A 24,428-nucleotide genomic window follows, 5' to 3' on the forward strand; every position below is an offset into this window, starting at 1 on the left:
CTTTTTTTAATTCTGCATTAATCACAATTACTTAATTACATCTTAAAAACAGCTGTTTGTTCTTATCATCTGACATTTAAAAAGAAGACTTTATGACAAAATGGAATTGAACTTTTCTCTGTAGCTTCTTAGCACAACTTGGTTCCTTTTTTTTTTTTTTTTTCTAAGTTGTCAGGGAGCTTAATGCCACATCTGGCACTGGAGCAGAGTGAGCAATATGTCTCCCTGCAAAATTACCTTTTCATGCACTGAAAGAAAAGAGAAATGTTTCTGGAAGATGTGAAAAGCTTCCTTTGCAGCAAAAGTATCTTTGGGAGAAGTAGGGTGTGCTTCCAGCGACTTCACATGGCCAAGGACATGCTCTGTGCAGGAGCCAGGTCCTCCCTGCTGTTGGCACCCCAGAAGCCACAGGAAAAGTGCCAGGAGCTCTGTTGTCACCCTAAATCCTTCTCCTTAACCTGGGGGAGGAAGGGGAGCTTGGGGGGATCATTCCTCAAGACCTTTGGAGTGAATGTCTTTACGTTGTGTGCTTCTTGCTCTTTGTGGGGGCTGAGGAGATCTACCCAGGCAAGTGTCCCATAGCCCTTGCGTATCTCTGATATCTCTGTGGTATCACAGTGATCTCTGTGATATCTTGATATCTCTGTGATATCAAGCATTCTGTGATATCTCTGTCAGGGGCAGATCAGGGAAGCAGCCAGGGGAATTTATTAAAAATGAGGTCCAGAAAATCATCCTTTCTGCAAGAGAAAGTGGTCAGGTCCCCGTGAGAGGAGATGTGTGGTAGGCTGCTGAGAACCAGGGTCTGATCTTGAGCCTTGTGAAGCTTTGGGTGATAAAGCAGAGATTTCTGTAGGAGCACTGACCCCTGTATTTTTATAAAGCTCTCAGATGAAATAACCTGGAGTTTCTGGTTCAGTGGAAGAACTGAGCTGTGTAAATTTTTTTCCTGTCCCTCTGCTTGGTCAGATACTCAAACTCTCAGCTTCTGCTAGTCTTTGAACTCGTGAAAGTAACCAAAACTGTCTAGAATTTACTGTAGAGGTTTGGAATCCAGATCTGTGATGATCAGAGATTTCCAACATGAACAAGAAATTATAAGAAAACTTCCCATCTACTTTGCTGAAGCTGATAGCTGTTTTCTTGCATAAATTCCAGGAATGTTCTGACAAATCCTAATGGCAGTGGTGACATTCTTCATCATCAGTTCAAGCTCAGTGATGATTATGATTAATCAGGGATTTGAGCCCAGGTATTTCCTCAGCAACGAGGAAATGAGGAGAGTCTCAGGATAAGCGCTTTGGAGGGAAGAGTATGGGACCATTCTGATCTGCTCAGGGTGCTTGGGGCCCCGTGAGCCCATGTCACATCCCAGGGCTGCTGGGGATACTGCCCTGGTTCATGGACACTTGCCTGCTTGCCTTGCACCCGAGTCTGGCTGCCTGCTCTTCTCCATGAGGGGTTGGGGTTGTTTTGCTTAGTGTGACCCTGCAGCGCTGTGCAACCTGCTGCAGTGTCAGAGCTTTGTGGAACTGGGAGGAAAGGTCTCTCCCCAGTAGAAGCAGTGGCAGGAGATGATGTTTCCCACATAAGGAATGGGAAAACCTTAGATTTAAGATGCAACAGAACAAAATTGAGAAGCCTGGGTTTGTCCTCACCCAAAGCAGTTTACATGTTTTCATGATTTGAAGCTCTACCTATTACTACAGAAAATGAAGTAGAAGTAGAAAGGCAGAAACCCTGAAACCAGCTGTTGATCTTTGTGGGAAGTTGTACAAAGGCTTTAAATCCTTCGGGCTATGTCTGGCTCTAGGCGGTTTGGACACACTCTCAGCTCATTTTCCTGAGGACATTTCTGCTGTGTTACCTTTGGGAGTGGAGCAGCAGCGGCTGCAGCAGCAGCACCGTGAGCACCCGAGCAGGGGGCTGCAGCCACCTGCACTCCAGGTGTCACCTGCGCATCCACATGTGACAGCACCGGAGCATTAAACATCTCTTTCTTTCATACTCTTTTCTGCCTTCCCAGCTGGGAATAAAAGTAGCTTCAGGACTTAGGGCATTTTGACACAGCAGAATTGCTCAGAAGGAGGCTGGTTTGAATAAACTATATCCCAGGGTGTTTTCCTCGGGGCTCTTCTGGCAATGCCAGGCCTGCCAGGCAGCTACGCCGTAGCAACTTGAGCTGCCTGAATTTGTCTGTCAGCTCCAGGGAAAGCTGTGTTTGTGTCTGATGCTCATCCCAAATGCTGGCAGCTATTTTGGGGCTCCGTGTCATCCTCCCTCTGCACTTTATGGCCAGGACCCTCCTTGTCCAAGAAGGTCCTACTGAAGCTTGCAGGGACCGCAGACCCAAGCGGTGCATCCCCAAATACCCAGAGTTTACCCTGCACTGTGGCTACTGGCTACTGGAGATGGCTGGGACCTGGCAGCCAGGTCCCACAGGACTCCAGGACCCTGCTCAACCCATAAAAAGTTTAGGACCAAATGGGGTGCAGGAGAGGGCCACTTGGCAGGAGCAGCATCCAGGGGCTCCTGGGGCATGGGAAGAGTGTGGCTTTGGAGGGACACTGTTTAGTCTAATAGACCTCTTAAAAATATGCCAGCAGAGCAATAACAAACTTATTGAGACTTGAAACGAGCCCTGAAGACACTGTTCCTTCTCTTAAGTCACCCTGACCTTCTAACCAAAGTCTGTTTTTTTTCCTTTTCCTTTTCCTTTTTTTTTTTTTTCAGCAATGTGGACACAGAGAAACTGTGCGGTAAGTGGACTGCTGCTCCTGCCCTCCAGACAGCAGACTCTGTGGCAGGGTGTGCACTGCTGGCGTGGTTGGGGCTGGCTTCTGCCCGTGTGACACCATTGGTGCAATCACTTGGATCCCAGCCTTCCTGCTGGGGTGTCACAGGGCGTTTGTGCTTTTCTCCAGGACATTTTGTCCCTGGAGGTAGGAAGGGCTTTCAGTTTTGGTGCTCCCAAGAGAGGGACGTGAGCATTGCATCCTGGGCCATGCAGGGCTGAGGGCTAAGCCTGGTACCCTCCTGGCCATGGCCAGGCCAGGTGGGCAAAACATGAGGTGGCCCAGGACAAGGGCAGGCAGATGTTGGGGTTTTGCATGGCTGGAAGGGGAAGGTGATGCTTGGGGAGCTAACTGGGGTCTTCCCTCCCATTTCAGATTATTTCTCGGCGTATCTTGGAGAATACAGACACGTGCTTTCTGCCCTGGAAGCCCTCAACTCTGCTGTCCTGGCTGCCATGGACAAAACCAAGCTGGTAAGACTGGGGTCACTGCAGCACAGTGTTGGGGTGACAGGGCAGGTGGGTTAGAACAGAAGTTGCAGTGATCTTGGCTTCTTCCTTAGTGCTAAACCATGTGGAGTTGCCCATCTGTGTTCGTAAAAGGCTGTGGACAGCAAAGGTGGTGTCTCCCCAGCATGTCAGGTTACCTGTGTGTGCCTCAGTGGTCCCGACACGCAACAAGTGCTGGAGGAGGGAGTGGTTTTGGCGCTCAGGACGCATTGGTGGGCTCTCCTTTCCAGCACGGTTCCAGCAGTGATTGTCCTTTAGCTCCTCTCAGTCTGCCCTGAAAAAATTTCTGGGAGCATTGCTCTTTCTCCTACTGTGCAGCAGAAAATCATTCCCTTGGGGGCGGCCTTGGGAATGGGCTGTAGTTCCCAGGCTGAGACAGGATCCTACCAGTTGGGCAAGGTCCTAGGAGCTGAGACTGCTCCTCATGTAGGAGCCTAAGCTCTCACTGCTCTGCACTAGCACTGGACTGTGGAGATGTCTAATTCCCCCATTTGTGAGACCCTTGGCCAGGGAACTCATGATAGTGACTCGGCTACCCCTTTCAAGGTGCTCGTGCTCTCAAAACAGAGCTGCCTGCTCTGTTTTGGGGCTGCTGCCCGGCGGGGCCCACCCAAGGCAGAGGGAGCTGTTACCAGTGTTTGGGATTTTGGGATGCTCCCGTGGAGCGACACAGTGTAGAGGAGGTACTGCCAGCACAGTCACAACCTGATGTGAGGCTGGTGCTTGTGGTGGTCTTTGCTCTCTGGCCCTTCCACCCTGGTGGCACCAATCACCAGAGACTGAGGCGGGTGAGGACTTGCACAGGTAACTGTAGTCAAGATTGAACATCCATCTCCTCTGCAAAGATGAGGTCCCAAACTCACAAGATGGTCCAAATCCAATGGAATGGGGCTGGCTTTGCAAAAATGGGTCCCACCACCCAACCATGGTGAAGCCACGCGTCTGGAAGAGTCTGTCAAGTCATCATGGTGGGTAATGTTTGCAAGCAGGGTGCTTGCAAAGCTTGCAGAGCAAGTGGCTGCTGCTTTTTCTTCCTCTTTGTGGTAGATACTCCCTTTGTTTCCCCCAAGTCTCTATAGGCTCTTTCTCCTCAGAAGCACTCTTGAAGAGCCTGCTAGGCTCTCTGTGCCCCCCCGGGAACCTGGGAGCCCTGCAAGCCAAACACTGGCAACTTACTGAGTGCAACGGTGGTTGGGGAAGTGGCAGCTGCTGGAGGAGGGAGCAGTTCAGATGGCAACTGCAGATATCAGCATCGTCGAGCCACAGGAAGGTCTTGTCCCCAGGCAGGTGTGAAGTGAAGCAGGGACCCCTGAGTCGAGTCGGTGCCAGACTTGCCCCAGGCAGCTCAGGCTCAGCCTGGCCCGCACTTATGGTCGGGAATCACCAGAGAGAGAGGAGGCTGCTTTGGGAAATCAAGGATGGTCAAAAGAGTTTCCTGCCAAGGCTGCCAGCCTTTTGCTGAGTCCATCCCTGCTGCGAACGCTCTGCTCCTCCCTGCAGCCTGTACGGTTGCAAGGCAGGTCTGAGAGCGATAATTAGGCTGAGCAGCGTCCTGCCACAAGCTGCCTGCTCTGCACTGGGGGGCAGAGGTTTGGGCTGCATCCTGGGGCTTTGAAGGCTCAATACAGAATATGGGATGGGAACCTTTCTCGGGGAGCAGCATCCCTGCTGGTATCGGTGGCGTGCAGGGTGGTTTGGCGGTATGTTTGGAATTGATGCTGTGTGACAGCTGTGGGAAGGGCTGTCCCACGCTTTCACTTCAGATTTCCCTGTTAGATGCATCCTGTGAAATGGCTGCATGACTTGTGCTCATGGAAACGGGGGAAGAAATAGGATTTTGTACCAGCACGTGTGGCCACAGGGCTCTTGTGGCTGAAGTGAGCTGCGGATGTATCTGAGAGGCTTCTTTCTGCTTGGCTGGGAGGCAGGAGCGATCCCAGGCATCCTTTGGGATGCTCTAGTCCTTTCTCCAATTAGGCAGAGAGTTAATAGTGTGATCACAGTGGTGGTTATTCAATGTTAGGCATGGATTAACTACCTCCTCAGTGAGACTTCCAGGCATTGGCTCTGTGTGCTGCCAATGCTCCTCGGGTGTGGGATGGAAGCCATCATGGTCAGTATAAAGGTGACACTCTCATGGATTGGGGGTGAATGTGGATAGGTCCTGGTGGCTTGACAGAGATACCCATGTTCCATGTGGTTGTGCTTCAGGGCAGAGCTGTCCCCAGCTGAGGGTCTCTGGCTCTGCAGAGGTGGGTGACCACCTGGGGCTGTCCTGCTCCCCAGTGCTGCAGCAGAGTGGCACAAAACCACCCAGATAGGATAGCAGGATACTTGGGCTGAACCTCTCCACATCAGCTACCTGCTAAGGGCAGACTGATCTGGGGAGGTTTTGGCAAGGATGAGTCAGGCAATACAGAGAAGGCAGATGGGGAAAAACTCGGTTACTTATTGATCCAGCAGAGAAGAAAACGGAGGGAGGCGCAGGCCTTGGCTGACAGCTCTGTGGAGTGGTCGTGGAAGTGTTATTTGTGTCTTGCTGCTGCCTGCCAGAATTTCACGTGCCCTCTAAGCTACCTCTGGCCAGATCCAGGCTCAGCAGCATCTCTCTGTACAAGTTTATTAAACGCAACATCAGAGAGAGAACAAATCGTCTTCAGAGAGCTATGCTTGCTTTCCCTTCATTTTTTATAATGAATTCATTATGTGTTCATGTCTTCCTCCAAAGGACAGTGCAATTACTGCCTGCTTTGCAGTATTGGCATGATGTATTTGTTCATTTAATAGTTTCTGGGTTAAACATTGCAGTGAGCGTTACCACACACACGGCTCTGGGGGCCCATGCAGTCTGCACCTTGACCCATTCATTTTCTTAAATGAACTTCTCGCTTTTCCTTATCTCCTTCTGCCCCTCTCTGTGAGCTCGAGCACTTGCTCTCTCTGGGCTCTTGCTTGGCACTGCATCCCCTTCCAGGGATGGTGACAGACTCTCAGCGTGACAGACAGGAGACTCACCAGGCTTAAGCGCTGGGTCACGGCCAAATCCTCTTTGTGCAATTCCTGTGGGCCATGATGTCTTTTCTTGGCTGACATTTGCAGGAGGCAGGACACAAAGCAGAGAGCAATGACAGGATTTTTGTTCCTTTCTGTTGGAAGGACAAGCCCTGGACAAGCCCTGGAACCCAGGAGCTAGCAAATGGAGCTGGGATTTCCGATGTCACAAGTTTTTCCTGGAAAAGGGAAACAGACTTTCTCTGTTGTAACGCATTTTTGTGGGCTTGCTCTTCCACCTGTTTAGTCTGGTCAGGATGATTGGTGGGAGATGGTGCTTGGGGGCCTCAACGGGGCTGCACTCAGTGCTGCACTCACAGTGCTGCTCCCATCCTCACAACGTCAGCCCGTGGCAGACATGTGGCCCAGCCCTGGGCTCTGGATTATCCTGCCCTGCACAGTGCTCCTTCCTGGAAACTGTAGGGTTTTGTTGGGAGTATTGGACATGTAGGCAGTAAATTTGCTCATGACTTCTCTTGCAAATCCGCACGTTGGAAAAAACAAACCCAAATCATTAGGTATTCCTGTGTTCACATCCTTCCTCTCTGCATTAGTAGAAACACTGTAATGGAAAGATGCCTTTTAAAGAGGGGAGATCTCCTCTTCCCCCCGCCGCTCCAAATTCCATCACTTCCATTGGCATTTGTGAAGTATCACCATTGGTACCTATGCTGCAGTATACTAAATATGCCTTATTCCATCACAGAACTTTGCATTTGCAACTGCTAGAGCAGGTAGTGATCTATAGAAATATCTTGGGGAAACAGTTGGGTATTTCTTATAGGGAAACCGTGTGCTAAAATATTCCTGTTCCTGCAAGCTAACTATTTCTCCATTGTCGGGAAGCATGTGGCCATGTATCCCATTCCATGTCTGGAGTCTAACCACTGTCATAAGAAACCATTAAAACTTCTTGAAGACGTATTTGCAACAGACCTTGGTATAGACAGCAAATATCTTGGTAGTGGCAACAAACTTTGTGCAATCAGCAGTATGAGGCACTGCAGGAGTGGTCCTGCTGGGGACAAGGTGGGCATCTCTTTCTGCCCATTGCCACACATCAGGAATCTCTGATCCTGGAGCAGAGGCTTGAGACCTTGATCTTGGTCAATGGTGCTGGAAATACCTCTCCGCAACAAACCATCTCTATCTCATTCTTGTTATTTCCTCCCTTCCAAGAAAGTGCTGTATACTGTGTGTTCAGCAAAACATATTTTAATTGAGATTCTATTTTCAGATAGGTTTGGATGCCTCGCTGCAATACCTGACAAGAGGGTTGGCTGTTTCTCTCCAAGTGAGCTCTGCCAAGGGAGTCATCTGGTGACTGAGCCACAGTGGAAGTACATTTTCAGTAGGATAGGTGGCCACATGATTCCTGCCAGTGGGGCAATAGGAGCATTTAACTTGGAAATGTATTTATAAGTTAGTTTGCAGGAACAGGAAGAATTTTCCTGTAAGAAATATCTAACTGTTTTCCAGTGGATTCTACATTTTCAGTGGACTCCCTCCCCTGGCATCACATTTTCCCACTGGTGCAAATGGGTGGACTAGTGTTTGATGTCCGAAAAATGTTTCCTTTGACCCTAAGCACAAGCTGTCCGTTACTTGGTGTCAGGGGAAGAGAGACATTTTCAAAGTGGGAGTTGAGGATGATGTGGTGAGAAAGCCTTGCCCTGCTGTGTCCTGTGAGGAGCCCTGTTCTGCATGTGACGGGCCCTGGTGTTGGGAGCTCTAGTGCTTTCTGCTGGATTGCTGGGACTTTCATGAGGCCTTCCTGAGAAATGCTCATTTCCACATTTCCCTCTGGTGATGTTCTCCTGCATGTGCTGTGTTTGCTTAGGTGAGAGTTGGGAAGGAGCTAGCTTGTCATATGCACTCTGTGTTTGGGTTGGGTCCCCAGCCCACAGCATGGGTTGGTGCATTGCCCTTGAAGAGCAGTGAAGCAAGGGGATGTACTGAGAGATGCTGGGCGAGCTTCAAAGCTGTGTGAGCATGTGTTTGTTGCTCTGTGAGGAGGACCATGTTTCAGCCTCCCAAAAGGTCTAGTTTGGAGCCTGGCCGCTCTCTCAGGGTTGTGTATTGCTGAAGGTGCCCCTATAATGGCAGCCCAAGGGTGTCACAGCACTATGCACCACACAGAGGCAGCCCCAAATGCGGGCAGATGATGACCCCCATGCCTGCCTAAACAGTGAGTTGGATCCTGGGCAGGGCAGGACAAAGTGCTGGTCCCCTCTGACCACAGGGACCCTGAGCTGTGGGGATGGGAAGGCTGTGGGGGGCAGGCCTGAGAGACAGACCTCATGTGCCCTTGGCAGTGGTGAAATGATGTCTGTGGGGGCAGCTGCCCCTTTGCCTCCTCCTGAGATAAAACCTAACCTTCTGCTGAAACCCATATTCAGATAAATTCCTTTGGTGCAGCACAAGCCTGATGCAGAAAAGAATTATTATTAGGTCTTCTCTTAGAAAATCTGTGAGGTTTGAGCTTCAGCTTGCATCCTGTTTTAGCAGGAGATAGCCTCAGCATGTCATGAATTGGGCCTGAAGTGGCCACGGTGTGGCCTCCTCAAGGTCACCCGAACATTTTTTGGAGCTCAGAGCTCAGCAATTAGGGCAGCCTTTGGAATCAGAAAGGCTGGCAAGCGCTGCGAGGCTGGCTGGAGGCTGCAGCTGCTCCCAGCGCTCGTCCTTGACCCAAGTCCCCTGACTTGGTCAGGAAGGAGCACACAGCCCTGTGCAAGGGGAAATATCAATAGGCGAGGCAGTGGGGGCTGCAGCCAGCCCAGTAGAAGGCTTTCTAGGCAGTGGCAAGGCCTGGAGTAACATCTCATTAAGCAGGTCTGTATGGTTGCAAAGGCAGCTTGCTGTGGGAAGCACTCTCAGCACAGAGAGAGGGGTGAAGACATTTGAATTCTGGACCACTTCCATCTGAAAGGCAAAATGGGTTGTGCTGGTGGGGATTTTAGTGCCAAAACCCTTTGGTAGGGAGAAGGTTGAGTGAGTGGGCAGTGGAGTGGCTCTGAGCTTCCTAAAGCCAGACCTGCCCCTCTGGGTTTGGATTGGGCCTTGGCCATCGAGGGGAAAAAGCAGGCTGAGACCTGGGGAGCTCTCGGGACAGGGGAGCAGCTCCGAGGAGGAGGAGGTTCTCCATTGGCTTTAGTCTTGTGTCTCCTCCATCTGCTGCTCTCACTCCTGCTCATCTCCAAAGCCATTGCCCTGGGGTGTCCAGGCAAAAATGCACAGAATCCTTGTCAGGAATTGTCTGGTTAATTCTTCCCAGTGAATGTGAATCCCCAGGCTACCTGGATAGCTGCATGGGGAAGAGCCAGGGGTCCACTGTTGCTTGTGAGCCTTTGCCCCTGGTATCTGCCTGGTCCACACTAGGGTCCCTTCCTGTGATCCTCACATCCCATGGAATCTATCTGCCTCAGGTCTGGGTTAGCTCAGCTCCTTGGGAAGTTTCTGGCTGGTGATGGCTGTGCAACCTCCTCTCTTTGAGCAGAACCAGGAGGGCCTGGTGGGAGCAGGCTAGGATGGTTGGCTGGGGGATGCACAGAGGCACTGAGCTGTGACCGCGCTACTGCTGCAGCAATTCAGCTGTTTCTCAGCAGCTTCTTCCTCTGGCTGAAATGAGGTTTGTTTTAGAACATGGATGAAAATCCATTGAGAGCAACACGAAGTGCTCTCTGCCTATACTGAGAGGGGGGAAGTAGACAGCAATCAGCTGCGTCTGTCCTTTCCACCTGAGGTAGCTCTCTGTAGAAGAGGTTTCCTCTTGGCTTTCAAGGCCAGGAACTGGTATTCGTTAACACTGCAGCTCTTTGGGGTTATGTCTTTAAACACAGCTATTCCCAGCTCCAGAATGGAGCTTGGGTGAGTGGGTCCATCTGGGTAATTAGATCAGAGACTTTTCATCTCTCTGCCATGTGGGTGTCTAGCCTGTCCTCCAGATCCTAGCTGCATTCCCTCGGAATGAGATGTGCAGGAGGTGGCCACGCATTGCTCCTCTACTGTGCTGCAGAGATGGCACCGCCACCAGTGGAGGTGACAGGCTGTGCAGCAGTGGAGGGGCAGGGATATGTGGCTCCAAGCCGTCACTATGTCCAGGAGCCCTTTGGGAAGACTGGCAGCCCTTCCAGTCCCAGCCTGAGGTGTAAGACATCCCCGAGATGGGTGCAAGGGCAGAGGGTTGGGAGTTTTCTACCAGGCACAAGCATCTCTGAGTAGGACTTTTGCAACTTATCTCCTGCAAAAGAAACCAACCATATCAGTTCAGGGGTAGAGCAGAATTTGAGGATCAGTTGTGAAGTTGTAGTGGCCTTCAGAGAAGCCAAGATACAGTTGCTGAAATGGCACTGCAGGCCTAGTTCTGCTGCACCGGGGTCATGAACGTTATCAGTACCCCATTCCAGTGAAGGAAACAGAGTGGAGGTTACCAGCAGTGAGCCAGCTACCAAAACCTAACTGCTGCTGCTGTAGCAGATTCTCCTGTGTCATTTCATTCACAAGCCTCCAAGCTGTGGGGCTCCAGCAGCCCCACATTGACACAGTTATGGGGCTGGACTTCTGGCATAGAGCCACACTTGAGTAGCCAGGAAACCACATGGGGCTCAAGCTCCTTCCTCCTGTCCATCCTCCAAGATGGATTTTTTAACACCAATATCAGAAGGGTTACATTCAAGTGTTTTCATGCAGAGCTCTTAGAATTCAAAATCCTAATTTCTTCTGTGTCTTGGAGAGAAACACAATAGGAATTGGAAGTATTTTACCTTAATAATGCTGATAGGGTCAGGGGAATCTATTTTGGACACAAGGGAGTCACAGTGCCTGCAAAGGGTGATGTTGGTCTGGCTCCTGATCTGTGCTGCAGCACTGTTGAGTGCCTGAGAATACCACAGGGAGGGCAACGATGACATGTTCAGTCTGTTTCATCATCTCTTCAAGGAAAGAACTCTCCCAGTGCATGTTCCTGCAGGCCAGCCAGCTCTCCTGGAGACTCCATACTTGACCTCTTAGCACCAGTCCTGTGTAGGAGAGCTATCCAGCTATCCTTTCTGTGGGATACCTTGTGCCTGCAGGAGGAGACCCTGCTCCTGTGCAGATAACTGCAGGCAATGAACTCAGAAAGGCCGTCTTTGGCGTGGTGTTCAGGATGTGCATGACCTTGAGCATAAGGGCTCAGTCTTTAACTGGCTGTACCCATATGATCAGAGTGTCTTGAATGCACAATGCAAGTTGCAGTTGTGTTGCAGGCCTGTTTGGAGACGTGCTTATTGCCGTAATGTTGCGTGGGCCCAGAAATAACCTGGAGTGTAGCTTAGATGCAGTATAGCTGTTTTGGGACATTAGAAACTGCTTTGTATTCCGTCAGTAATGTGTGGCTGGCCCTCAGTCACCACCCACAGCCTTGACTTTGCCCTGAGCAGGCAGCATTGACAAAGGTGATATGTGAGACCTTCCTTCCATAGCAGCTTTGAGCTTTTTTTCCAGCAGAAGTGCAGTCCTGCCAGTTGGACATTCTGAATACATGGTTGGTGACTGGCTCCTGGAACTTCATATGCATGTACTCTGCACCATGCTCCTTGTACTTGTCCTTTCCCATCCACAAGTGCTGGAAGGACTTGAATGATTCCGTCATCAAGTCTCCAGCCCAGGCTGCCGTGCTGCTCTCTGGGGTAGCCAGGGGTTTAATGCAGCAGCCTGTGCCATGGAATAAAGCGTTCGGCTCCAAGGACATCCTCACGGGAAAGTCAGGAAACATTGAGGAGTCTCCTGATAGGACAACATTACCCATCATGTCCCTCCTGCAGTAATCTGGTATCTTCTGGAGGCTTTGAAGGCCAAAAGGTGGAGCCCTGGGGAACTTTGATTGAGAAGCTTTGGTTGAAAGAGTGGCTCTGGTTGAAAGAGTGGCTTCCTTATCTGGGGTTATCCAGTGTCCATCAGGGGTTTGGAATCCTGCTGAGTGATGGTGAGCTTGGTCTTGGAGGTCTCCTTCATAGTCCATGGAGACATAGCAATATTGCTTCTTCAGCGAGATCACAGTCTTCTGCTTCAAGGCTTTCAAAATTGGGGGATCGTTGCAGCTCTTCATCAGCAGGTTACGCAGATAGTTGGGGAGAGAGCTGCCAGCCCCATCAAGGTGGTGAGTAGCCTCCCTCCAGGTCTGGCCCAAGCAGACAGAGGTGACATGAGACACTCCTACCCTTGCTTCCATGGCCAGACCAGTGACTGCCATAGGCACAAAGGGAGAGGAACCCCTTGTTAGTCATGTACAAGATGGGCACTTTGAAGGTCTCAAAAAGAACTTCTGCCACCTTTTTCTGATTAGTGATGAGGCAAGAGGGAGAGTCAGTTCATGAGCACTGGGTGTTCCTCTGTAAGGGCTTTCAAGTCACAGAAGAAGAGGTGGCTCCACAGGTTTTCCATAATGTCCCCAGTCTACAATGATTCTGTGCTTGAGTGAATATATCGTGGGTTCTGTGGCAAAGCTAATCCCCCTTTCAGCTGGAGTGAGATGACATGGGGTGTCCCATATTGCCCCTGGGCAGCTGAGGTGCAGAGACATGGTCCTTAGCACGAACACGGGTTTTCACGGGCCTGCAGAGCCTGCCCAGCTGAAGCTGCTGCCATTATCTATAATGACTGCAGTCTTTTCCATGATGACTCCTGTCACTCCAAAAGAACTCTGGCCTCAGGGGCACCATCAGGGCTGAGATAGAGGGAAAGTCTCACTCTGCAGGGGAACAAGAGAAGAGTCACAGCTCTGGCAGAGGGGGCCTGTGCTGACCTACAGGCAGCTCTTGGGCTGTGTTCCTCAACCTTGCCACTTGTCACCTTTCTTCATCCACTTGTTCCCTGCCTCACTGAACATCCTCTCTCAGGCACCTCATCTGCTTTCCTTGGGGTTTGAGATTTGCCACAGAGGGGCTGGGGTCAGGTAGGACTGCTGCTAAATGTGTTGAGGGCAACTCTGCAGAGGTCTTGCCTAAGGCCCTCAGGATGCCTAACAGAGGAAGGACAAAACTCCAGATGGTTTTAAGTAAGCAAATGAAAAGTGGACTTGAAAAGAGAGTGGTCATATGAAGGTCAAGAGATTGGTGCTGCGAGCAGAAACCACAGTAAATGGCATGGAGCTGAGCTCCAGGACTGTGCCTGTTCATTGCACCCATGGCATCTTCTGCCAAGAGCCGTGTCCTTGCAACATCAAGGTGACAAAGTCAACCTTTGGAAAGCTGCAGTTCAGGCATGCGCAAGGCCTTCCAACTCACCAACTTCCCCAAAACACACCCAGGACTCTCCTTCAACAAAAGAGAGCTACAGAGGCCAGGCATAAAGGAAAAAACAGATGGCATGCTCTGAGATGTACCAACTGTGGCTTTATGGGAGGCCTACTCAAAATTAAGGACCCTGTTTCTGCTTTCCTGACATAGTTTGCTTTCTTAAAATTAGATTTCGACTCCAAATGTCACAAGGAGAATCATCTGGGATTCACAGCTAAACACAGCCATCAGCCATTTCCTGGCAGCTGTCCCTCTTGGTGTGTGGGTGATGAAGGGCTGGGATGTGGAGTGGCCGTTTAAGCCCTTGCATAAGAGCAAGTCAGCATAAAGAGCCGTGAGTTAGAGCACATCGGAAATTAAGAAGGGAGCCCTGATGTGGGACTCCTTAGGCTCCTTAGGAGTTAGCCTGCTGCAACTCCTTTGCTTTATGTGCCTTGTCCTAAAAGCCCTGGGAGCAATGGAGCAGCGTGTGGACCATTGAAAGCCGCAAGGGACGCTCTGCCCAACCTGACACCCTTCCTGAGCAGGAGCAGCCCTGGGAGTCCGTGGATGTCCATCTTCTGCTCTGTGCCTCCTGGATGCCTGTGGAACTGGGTCCCGGGCCTGGGTGGGGCCTATCGGGTCAGGGTAGAGGTTCTGAGGCTGGTTCTGGTGCACACTCCCTGCTGTGACCTCACACATGAAGGTGCATTTGCAGCAAAAGGAAGAATTTTTTTTTCTTCTCCAAGGATGCCATTAATGGAATTATATCTAAAATAAACTCTGCTGGGAGCGGCAAAGAAGAGAGACTAAGTCTGCTTCATTTACCCAGACACTACTTGGACCTGTGTATTAGGCACCACTGCAGTAGGAGTCCAGCCTGGAGTAAGAAGACCTGTGGGATTTGGCCAGGGGAGAGTTAACTGCCTGGGAAATACTCCTGCTCAGACACAGTCCTGGCCTGCAGTTCCTTCTAGTTCCTCTATTCTCTGAAAGCAAACACTATGTGGTGAGAAAGATGGAGGCTGTTACGAGACTTAGGACAGCTGTCACATTAGCCTTGGCCAAGCTGAGGGCTTCCCATGCCTTGGATGTTGAACCACATTCCCAGCTAAATCCCAGCCTCAGTTTTCCTGTGGTGTGTTGTGACAGTCTCCCGTGCTTCCTAACCTTGTGTTCACAATGCCAGAACTCCCACAGCCACCTATCCAGCCCTTTGGGCCCCTGTCCAAATCTCCATGCAAGAGCTGAGAGTTGTCCCTGGCCATATCAGCAGGATTCATGGTTCAGGGCCACAACTGCCACAATTCCCTCCCCTGCGTGTCTACCCTAAATGTTTCCTGGGGGACAGATGTGCATCAGAGATCTGCACACACTACAGCAAGGGTTACTTCTGTCTTTCTGTCCTCACTCCATCAGACACAAACAACTCTATGATGTGCTTTTATTGCTTTATTCTCTGAGGAAGCCATGTAGCTTCTGTGGGCACAAAGGTGCCTCACAGCTTAGCTACCCAGAGACAGCCACAGCATGAACAGTGTACCAGAGCTTCACGCTTATTTAGAACCCAGGAATCCCGTTCTTCCATGTTTTCTGGCCTCACCAGAAGACCTGAATACAGACCAGAAGACCTCCAAGGCAGCATATGGCCATCAATCCTCATCTGGGTTTCAGAATCACCAGCTCCACGCTCTGCTGAAGGGCGTGAGGATGTGGATGGGGATATTTTGCCTTCAAGGTAGCACAGCCCTGGCCTGCGCAGGATCTTCACTTTGCATCTGGGAGGTACGGCAATCCAAGCAAGGTTATTGGTCCTGAGAGAGTGGTTCCTGAATTGAGACTGCAATGTCTTTTTCATCTGGGAATCAAAATAAGGACAGTCAAATCTCACAGCTCCAACTTGCTCAGGCTGTGTGGAAAGTCCCTCTCCTGGTCCCAGCCCAGCCTGTCTGCTCTGCAAGACAAGTTACTGGTGGGATCTGCACTCCCTACAGGATGCTCTGCTCTGGAGTGTCGCCAGAAGCATCTCCTGCTCTTCTGGGTAGATTGTGGTCTCTTGAGATCCTTCTAAAAGTTTTGTGTGACCCTTTTCATTCTGGTCACATGGGAGTGAACAAGAAACAGCCTCAGGGTGGAATGCTCTTGGTGTAATTGTACTAGGATTATTGATCAAAAATACACCATTTTTTAATTTGATTGCTTGCATTATATGGCATAGAGAACAATACTAGAGCTCCAAGACTCCTTTTTTTCCCTATTGCCAAATGCCCACAATGGAACAACATTCCCATACAGAGAGCTGATGGCTAGAAGAGGATCCTCAAGTGTCCCATGCACATACACATCCAGCAGCCATCAACCTTCCATGGGGAAAGCCACCAAGAGCCACCAGACGGAAAGCTGCCACACACTAATGTAAGGATGGCATGTACCTGTGTATGAGGTTTGACAGTGAAATCCGAGTGAGGTTATGGATGAACATAGAATGGTAGGAATACACTTGGAAGAGACCTACAGTGCAGATGATACCCTTCTCAGAGACAAAGTAACTCTGACTGGATCATTCTTGAAAGGTTGTGTGACCTGTTTCCCAGATACTCCAACACAGCCCATGGCGCTTCAGGCCATCAAGCCTGGTGCTTCCCTCTCCCTACATTGGAGGGCGTTTCCCATCATCTCTCAAGTCCTTCACTGCTGCAGTTTAAGCTTAGGCCCTCTGTCCACCAAGATCACTTTAGGCCTTTGCTTGCGAGAACAAGTTAGCACCTTGGAAAGCTATTAGTATATTTGCCCCTCTTGTTTTGTTTTTTTCTGGGCTAATGCAACCCCAGTGAGGATTCCTGGAGCCCTCATCAGGTGCATGTGAGAGGACCAAGCAAGCTGTCAGGGTGTACAGGGAAGGGAGTTACCATGGGTCTTCCTTTCTCCTTTCCATTGCCTTGATCTAGGTGATTTTCTTGTTTCTTTTGTTTGACTTCATTTCTGGAACTGCTGTTTCCCATACTGTAGCTTGGCCAAGGTCTTTGCAGGAGTTGATCTGCTGCTTGTCCTTCTGCTGCAGCTGGTAAAGCCAGGTCTGACAGTGAACACTGAGGAGCATTTGTGATGCTCATGGAACAGGGACGTGACCTTACAATGGCCAAGGGGGTCCTGGGGCTGCCTTCTCCTGTGCTTGCCACAGAGAGGAGCTGGCAATGAGGGGAAGGACGACGTGGAACTTGGCAGGACATTCTTGCCAGGCAACCTACTGCACCAGAGGAAAATTAATAAAAACCCACAGAATAATTTCTGGCAACCACAGTGCTCCCACAGTGTGTGGGAGCACGGAAGGGCCTCTGGGCCAAGATGTGCTCTTCTCCCTGCCACACTGCCATCACCTGTGTTGAAAATGCATCTGTGCCGTGTGTGGGGGCATCAAACCGTGCAGGGGTGGGTGAGGGTGAGAGGTGGAAACTAAAGGCAAGGCTCAGATTAAGAGTTGCACGTGAAGAGAGCAGAACCATGGGCAGTGAACTGGCATAATATGAATAAGCATCCAGCTCTTGCAAATTAGTCCTGGGATCCTTAGTAACTCTGTTGGGAAGACTTGGGTTTTATGTGCCCAGGTCTTCCCCGTGCCAACCTGGGACCCTGTTCTGGATTGGGCTTAGGAGAGAGCAACACACTAAGGAATCCTTGATGTCCTTTCCTGTAGCACTCGGCCAGGCTCGAAAGGGATACTGTCCAAATACAACTATGTCTTAGTGCTGTTTAGAAAAGGAAGCTTGTTAGGGTCCATACCAGTAAAAAGACAACTCTCTGCACCCATGTGAGGCCATAATTTTTTGGGGGGGTTGATTTGTTTTGTATCGTAAGAAAACAGCAAGTGGTGGGGAATAAACTTTCCAAACTCAACTCTTTTCCAAATTACAGCACAATATACCATACAACAGCCCTGGTTTATGTAGCAGAGCATTGAAGGCAGGAGGGTGCCAAGTATCTGACCCAGACAGATGGATTCTGGCATGTGAGTGGGTGCCCCAGTGTGTTTCCCCAGAGCCTGTGCTTGTGCAAAGGGAGGTGGTATCTCTTCAGGCTATACTTTTCCAAGGTATTTCAGAAATTGTCAAATCATATTGGAGAGAAGGGAAGGCAGCAGATGATAGGTTTAAAACAGCTCCTGGCACAGCTCCTTGATTTTGGATCTTACCATGGATCTGTGATCAGAAAAATCAGACAAGGACATGCTAGGATAACTCTCAGTGCAGCTAACGCCAGATGTTCTCCTCAATTTGCCTTAAGAACAGCCCACGTAACTGTTGCACTGTCTCGTAGCCTGGCCTGCCTGACCTTGACGGGCCGGTCAGGAAGGCAGCGTGGGTGCAGAGGACAGTTAGTGTATCAATCAGAGGCACAGTGTTAGTGTTCCTCGACAGTTCACCTAAAAATGAACTGTGTCCTGATAGGGCTCAGGCTGACATCCACCCCTCGCAGCGTTTCCTCATAACCAGGTTACTGCCCCATGGCTTGAGAGGCCTCAGCCCTTCTCCCATTGCTCAGTTGCTGGCTGACACCAGATCAGACCCTGCTTAGCCGCGCCGCTGCCACTGGCAATCACTTTATTTCAGTGTGTCCCTGGAGGACAGTGCCACAGAGCCAGGAGGAAAGCCAGGAGGAGACATGAGTGTGGAGGACTCCGGAAGAGGAAGAGCAGACGCATGTTTATAGGGATAAGTGGCGCAAAAGGGAAGCTGTTGCAGCCAGTTTTGGCAAGCGTGGTCGTGTCGCTAATTAATCACTGTCTGCATCTGCAAGTGCTGTGATACCTCCCGGGGGCCAGACTGTGCCAAGACTGGGTTTGCTGGTCAGCCCTGTCATGGACACTGTGCTTGTACCTCCCCACATCTGACCAGGACCTAGTGGCTGGGAGAGCGCAATGTACCTTCCAGTCCCACCAGGTCCTGGGGCATCAGGCAGTGCCTTTGTGGAGCTCTGTTCTGACTGGGAAAGGTGCCTGCAGATGTGGCGGGAGAAACAGCATGGGAAGGCTCCACACATTCTGCAGCTTGGGAGCTCCATGTGTGTCAGGCACCCAAGTCCTTCAATACATGCAGGCCTGGGAGTCTTTGAGGTAGGAGATGATACCTGGCAGTATATAAACACTGGCAGCTATAGTCAGATATAGGTCAGCTGGTCTGGTCATAGGAAGCAGCATAATGGTGCTGTTAAATTCCAGGACGGCATTTTGCAATGTTGAAAGCATCAAGCTGGCTGCTCATACGCCTCCCCATGGAGCACATGGCGCTTAGCCAGCAGACTTGTTGCTTGTTACCTGTGTGGGCACACTGTCCTCCTTGGAGGCAAGTGGCTGCCAGGAGGGCAGAACCAGCAGATATAGCTTGTGGTCTGGTTTCCATACCACTCATGCAGCAGAGATTGGAGTTTCAATGATGGAATGCCCACCCTGTGCTGGGAATCCCTGTCTCCCTTGCACAGAGCTGTGCTCTGTGCCTTGGGGACATCCGACAGTGCTGTTCCCCTTCCTTGCAGCGGTATGAGACCTCCTCCAAGATGGAGCAGTTCCTGACCCGCTTCCTGCTGCGAGAAACCGTGTCCCAGCTGCAGTCATTGCAGACCTCGCTTGAGTGTGCCGTGGACATCATGGAGGAGCAGGCAGGACGAGAGAGGTAACAGATGCACGGTGGGACACACAGCGGGACGTGCCAGGCAGTGCATTGTCTGCCATACAACAGCTTCCTCCAACTCCTCTTTGAGTTTTATTCTTTCAGGAAGGACGTAAATAGATCGGACATCTTGACTGGCCTGCGGTCAGGAAGACGATGTGGGCGCAGAGGACAGAAAAACATCTGTCTGTCCCCAGTGGACCCCTATTCCGGCGTGCTGACAACAGGTACCTGCAGGCAGGCAAGGAGCCATCCCCATAGCTCTGCCATCCTTAGGTCTGTGCCTGGGGTCTGTGTTTCTGTACCCACTCTGGGACACAGCACAGTGGGATCTTGTCCAGGACAGAATGTGGATGGTCCCACACAGGAGTTGGGTGGAACTTCTCTAGGATTTTGTATCTCTTGGGCAGTGGGGAAAAGTTGTAAGATGAAACAATCAGATTTTTCATTTAAATCAGCAGTTTAGAAGCTTTTGCCATTTTCTCAGGCATTTTCAGTCAAATTAATTAATCAGCACCCCTGGAAATAGAAGGATAGCGGGATTTCCTCCCCAGCTATAGGGTGCACAACATGGCCAGACATGTATGGCCTAGTCACCTTTTTTTGGGTCCCCCAGAAGACTGCAGAGCTCCAGGGATCTGCCGACTAGAGGTGCTAGAGGTGCCGAGTATCCCTGCTGTCCTGGGATAATAGTGCCTGGCTCGGGATCCCATAGGGAGACTATCTCCTTATCACCTGGTTATCATTCCTGGCTCCTTTGTACATCTACCTGGACATACATGTCCTCATAATTCTGCCACAAGCGCCTCTGCCCACTCTGAGTATCCTATATGGAAGCACTGAGTGCCCAGATCCCTTACATGCAAAACCACATGGAGCTTCTGCCAGGTTTTGCTCTTGCTGCTGGCAATAGTATGGAGCACCAAACTGGGCAGCATCGGTGAGGCTGGAATGCCACTGCCTGGGGGTGACATCTCTCTGTCCTTCCTGTGCAGGCATTTGCATTGAAGACAACAACCAGTGGATGGCACAGATTAACCGGCTCCAACAGCTTATTGAGAAACTGGAGTGCAAGGTGTGTGACGGAGGGAGGTGGGCTCGGGGGCTGCTCCTCACCTTGCTCTGATCAGGCCTGCACCCTGGTGTTTTAGTCCTGGCTTCCTCCTCTCTGGAGCTGCCGCGGTCCAGCAGTGCTGAATTGCAATGTGCTTCCTCCCTTGCTGTTCCTGCCGGGAACCTGCTGTTTCTCCCTCAGCTCTGAGAACTTCTCGCTGGTTTCTCCTTCAGTGGCCTGTGCTGATCCAACAAGGCAATCTGGCTCCACAGATATGGGTCACATCCTGCCCTGGCTACCAGAGCCAACCTCTCTGGAGCAGTGCACCAAGCTATGCCAAGCCTGATCATCACTGTGTTTTGTGTTGTGATAAAATTCTTGTGGTGACAATGATTTTTCTGCTGATGTGAAATGCAGAGCCCACGCCTGGAGCCTCTGAAGGAAGAAGCACTGAGCAAGGACAGAGATGATGTAAGTCCTGCTCCTGAGCCTGCCATTGCAGGCCACACAGCAGTGCTCACAGATCCCCTCACACACACACATGGCCTGAGTGCCCTGAGGCCAGAGCCACCTGGCATAGGTTCTGGTGTTGGTCTGGGAATGGATTCACCGCCCTGGCACTGGCTGGGATTGGGCTGAGCTGTGAGCTGAGAGGACTGTGGTTCCTTCTAAAGAGAAACCCTGAGGTCTGTGCAGAGCCCAGGCAGTACCCATGGCCATGAGCAGCTAGGGATGAGCTTCTGCATGTGAGTGCCCACGTGTCCCAGACTGGCTCCAAGCCTCCTTAGGCCATGCAAAATCCCAGAGGAAAAGTCCCAAGGCCCACGTGACCCTTTCAGCTGGGGAGTGTTCCTGCAGCCACAGGAACACTTGCTTGACACAGAACGGGGGGCAGGAGAGCCAGGGCAGCCCTGGTGTGTTTGCAGCTGGCTGTGCCTGACCACCTGTGCCGCTGTTCCCTTGCAGCACATCCTTGTGGCCAAGAGGCAGATCTCAGTAGCGAAGAGCGGCGTCAAGGAGTTTCACCAGGCATTCAGGTCCTACACGGAGGTCACCGCTGGGCAGAGCAGCTGCCTGCAGTAAGTACTTGGGTAGCAGGGCTGTTGGTGACATAGCCAAACAGGGGACCCTTTTCCCTGCAGATTGTGATGCTGCACCCCACATGCGTGATAAAGCTTTGCTGAGCAGGCAGCGTTCCTGCTTTGGGGTACAGTCATAGCTCTCAGCACAGATGCCTGCATGACATATGGGGTCCTGGGCTTACAGTGAGGGACAGGTCTGAGGGGAAGGCTTCTGAGCATGGTTCTCTCCTGCATGAACCGGGGTGAGTGGGCAGGGTGGCCCCTTGGGTCACCTGTGGGCCACTGGCACAAGCTTGGACTTGGCCCACTGAGGCTGGATCTGCGGCAATGTCAGCTGAGTGGGACCCTCCTGCCTCCTGCTGCAGTTCCCCAGCAAGAAGAACCACTTGTTAGTGCCTGGCAAGGAGGAGAACAGTTTCCGTGCCAACCACAGCGCCACAAACGAACGGATGTGGCATGTGCGTGCAAGCGAGTGTGCTCGTTGCTCTGGCTTTGAAGGCTTGGAGAGGAAGGGGACGAGCTCATGTCACAGTTTCCCTTTCACTAAAATGTGTGCAGTGCTGCTGGGAAGTGTCCAAGTCCACCAAAAACTAACCTGTGATGTAAGGCCAGGGCTCTGGACCCAGCACCAGTCCAGAGTTCACAGCAAACTACTGAGGACGGAGACCCAGGTTTGACTTTTGGTGTCACGCCACAGCCGGGTGTCCTGGCAATTGCACAGCTGCTCCTTGAGAAGCTCCTTCCTTCTCCCACAGAGGGTTTCAAGGAGAAAATGCTTGTCTTAATACACAATGTGTTTTTTTTTCCTTCAGAACTATAGGGAGTTTCTCTCAGAAGAACTAGCCATTTTGACAGCCAGTGGTTTTGCATGAGCAGGCTTTCCACGTGAGTCGGAGCAAAGCCCACGGAGGCTCTGCTGTCCTGGTTCGTGGCAGGAATTGCAAAGCCCCTTGTGGCCCTCATGTGTGGGGCCACAGCTGTATTGCTGCTGGCTTGGGCACAACTTGCTTTTTCATTCTGGACTTGGCTCCTCCAGGCAGCACAACACTCTGAGCAGCAGCTAGGGGAAGCTCTTCCCCAGCTGGAATAACCAGCCCTGCAGCTTCATGCTCCTGCTTGCTTGCCCTCACACTGCTTGTCCCTCTGCCATGCTGTGGGCTGGAGAAACCTCAGCCCTATTCCAGGTGCTCCAGCAGAATGGAAGATGGGAAGTGTGATTTGGGAATTGGCATCTACTTCAGGGGCCGTTAGGGGCATCTTCATGGTCATCTGGAGCAGTGTGCTATTCTTAGCAGTCATTGCTGGCACTGCTTCTCTTTGAAATCCTCCTGCTGAGGAGGCCTACAGGTAGCACAGTGCCCATCATTCCCGAGGGCGCAGAGCCTGGCATGGCTGTGCTGGGCACCCCTTTCACCCCAGCTCACCAGGCCCTGTCTCAGGGCTTCTCCTGTCCCCACAGTGTGTCCACCTGCAAGCTGACCGACGAAGCCTGCTTCATCCTCTATGAGTTCTGGCAAGATGTGTCTTCGTGGAGAAGGTTGGAGACTTTCCTTGTATGTTTGCTGGGGACTTGGGTCTAGATGATCTCAGATAGCCTGGGTCAGAGGGGGCTAAAATGCTTTGTGGCCACCTCCTTAGAGCCTGTCCAACTGATCTGTCCAGTGCTCCCGTCTCAGAGAGCATGAGCCCTCCTTGTCTCAGTGCCCCTGTTGACCCTGGCGGCAGAGGCAGCTGAAGGCCCAGGAGAGGGGTTGGGGCAATGGAGCAGTGGCAGATGCACTGCGTCAGGCAGTGCGGGTGCAACCCTGCTCCCCATGCATGGGCAGGGACCCCTGCGCGAGGCTCCTCTCCTGCAACCCCCCTGTGATGGAGTGGAAGCTCCCAGCACCATTCTCACTCTGCCCAATGCTTTGCAGCCACTTGCAGTCCAGCCACAGCAGGACCTTCCAACGGTCCATCATAAGCTTGCTGGAGGCTCCAGAGCTTCTCACCACCATGCTCTTCCCAGGTGAGTGGGGATGCGCGGGCCGATGTGGCAGGGATGGGGGTATCTCAGCTGGTGGCCCTGATGGCCCATGTGGAATGGCCAAGTCCAGGCTTCACTGTAAGGCTCGAAGGTGCAGAGACCAGGCTCAGGGGATGGGCCTGGCCCTGGGAAGCCAGCAGAACTTTATCAATGAGAACCTGGGAGAGAGTGGTAAGACCCAGCCAAACCCTATGCTACTCTCACTCCCTTGGATCTTGCCCAAAATAAGCTAAAATGTTGATTAATTTGGAAGTCATCCCATGCCTGTGGCCTTCTCCTTGACCTGCCGGGCCCTGCTGCCTGTGTTCCCTGGGCTCTTTGGAGGGATCTGGGATCCGCATCCAGAGCCGCTTGCGGCTCCTGTGGGACGGGTGTCTCCGGTGGTGGCGCTGCGGGGAGCTGGGCTGTGCTGCGGAGCTGCGTTCCTGGCACACAGGGCCTGCGGAGAGTGCGTGGCTGGAACTGCCAGCTCTCCCTGAGCGAGGACAGAGCCCCTTGGCCGTCTGCCCCCCCTTGCCATGACAGTGACGGTGCCGTTGCCGTGCCTTCCCTGACCCTCTCCCTGCTTCTCTCTGCAGCCTCCTGGTGGATCATGAACAACAATTAGGGGGCTTCGGGAAGTGGCCGGCACACGCAAGGAGCTGGCACCTTCATCACGGCCACCTCTTGCAGTGTGGCGCCTGCCTCCATGCTCCCCACTACCTGCTCGCCCTGTCCCTGTCCCCCTCATTTCCCGGGGGATTTAGTTGTCCCCTCACCGCCATGAAAAATGCCCTCCAGGCAGATGGGGTGAGGGGCCATCCTCCACCCCTCCCTGCCCCACACTGCCCCCCGGCTCTGTACCTGAGGTGTGTGGCCCCAATAAAGTGCTCCGTGACTTTGAGGCCCTTCGGTGCTGTTGGTGGCAGGACCGTGCCAGAGCAGCTCTGTACCCGGGCACGGGGAGTAACATGTGAGGAGGCCAGAAATCCCCTTGCAGAGCTGAGCAA

The 24,428-nt window shown here is 51.8% G+C and overlaps 1 protein-coding gene and 1 pseudogene across 1 annotated transcript in view; one reads left to right on the forward strand and one right to left on the reverse strand.

Annotated features, from left to right (window-relative positions):
- Positions 1–24,059, forward strand: part of LOC104571124 (N-terminal EF-hand calcium-binding protein 3) — a 34,441-nt gene extending 10,382 nt beyond the window's left edge. The window contains exons 4-13 of the mRNA XM_088529186.1: positions 2,734–2,759; positions 3,171–3,268; positions 19,144–19,280; positions 19,383–19,504; positions 20,273–20,352; positions 20,749–20,802; positions 21,298–21,410; positions 22,873–22,950; positions 23,330–23,421; positions 24,018–24,059. Of these exons, the coding sequence (XP_088385312.1) occupies positions 2,734–2,759; positions 3,171–3,268; positions 19,144–19,280; positions 19,383–19,504; positions 20,273–20,352; positions 20,749–20,802; positions 21,298–21,410; positions 22,873–22,950; positions 23,330–23,421; positions 24,018–24,046 (829 nt within the window). The 3' untranslated portion in view covers positions 24,047–24,059. The remainder of the gene's footprint in view (positions 1–2,733; positions 2,760–3,170; positions 3,269–19,143; positions 19,281–19,382; positions 19,505–20,272; positions 20,353–20,748; positions 20,803–21,297; positions 21,411–22,872; positions 22,951–23,329; positions 23,422–24,017) is intronic.
- Positions 11,745–13,013, reverse strand: LOC148593874 (actin-like protein 10 pseudogene; annotated as a pseudogene).
- Positions 24,060–24,428: the final 369 nt, after the last annotated feature.

Source organism: Tinamus guttatus, unplaced genomic scaffold, assembly GCF_059628265.1.
Source record: "Tinamus guttatus ecotype Peru unplaced genomic scaffold, ASM5962826v1 Tinamus_guttatus_pri_ptg000326l, whole genome shotgun sequence".
Lineage (NCBI taxonomy): Eukaryota > Metazoa > Chordata > Aves > Tinamiformes > Tinamidae > Tinamus > Tinamus guttatus.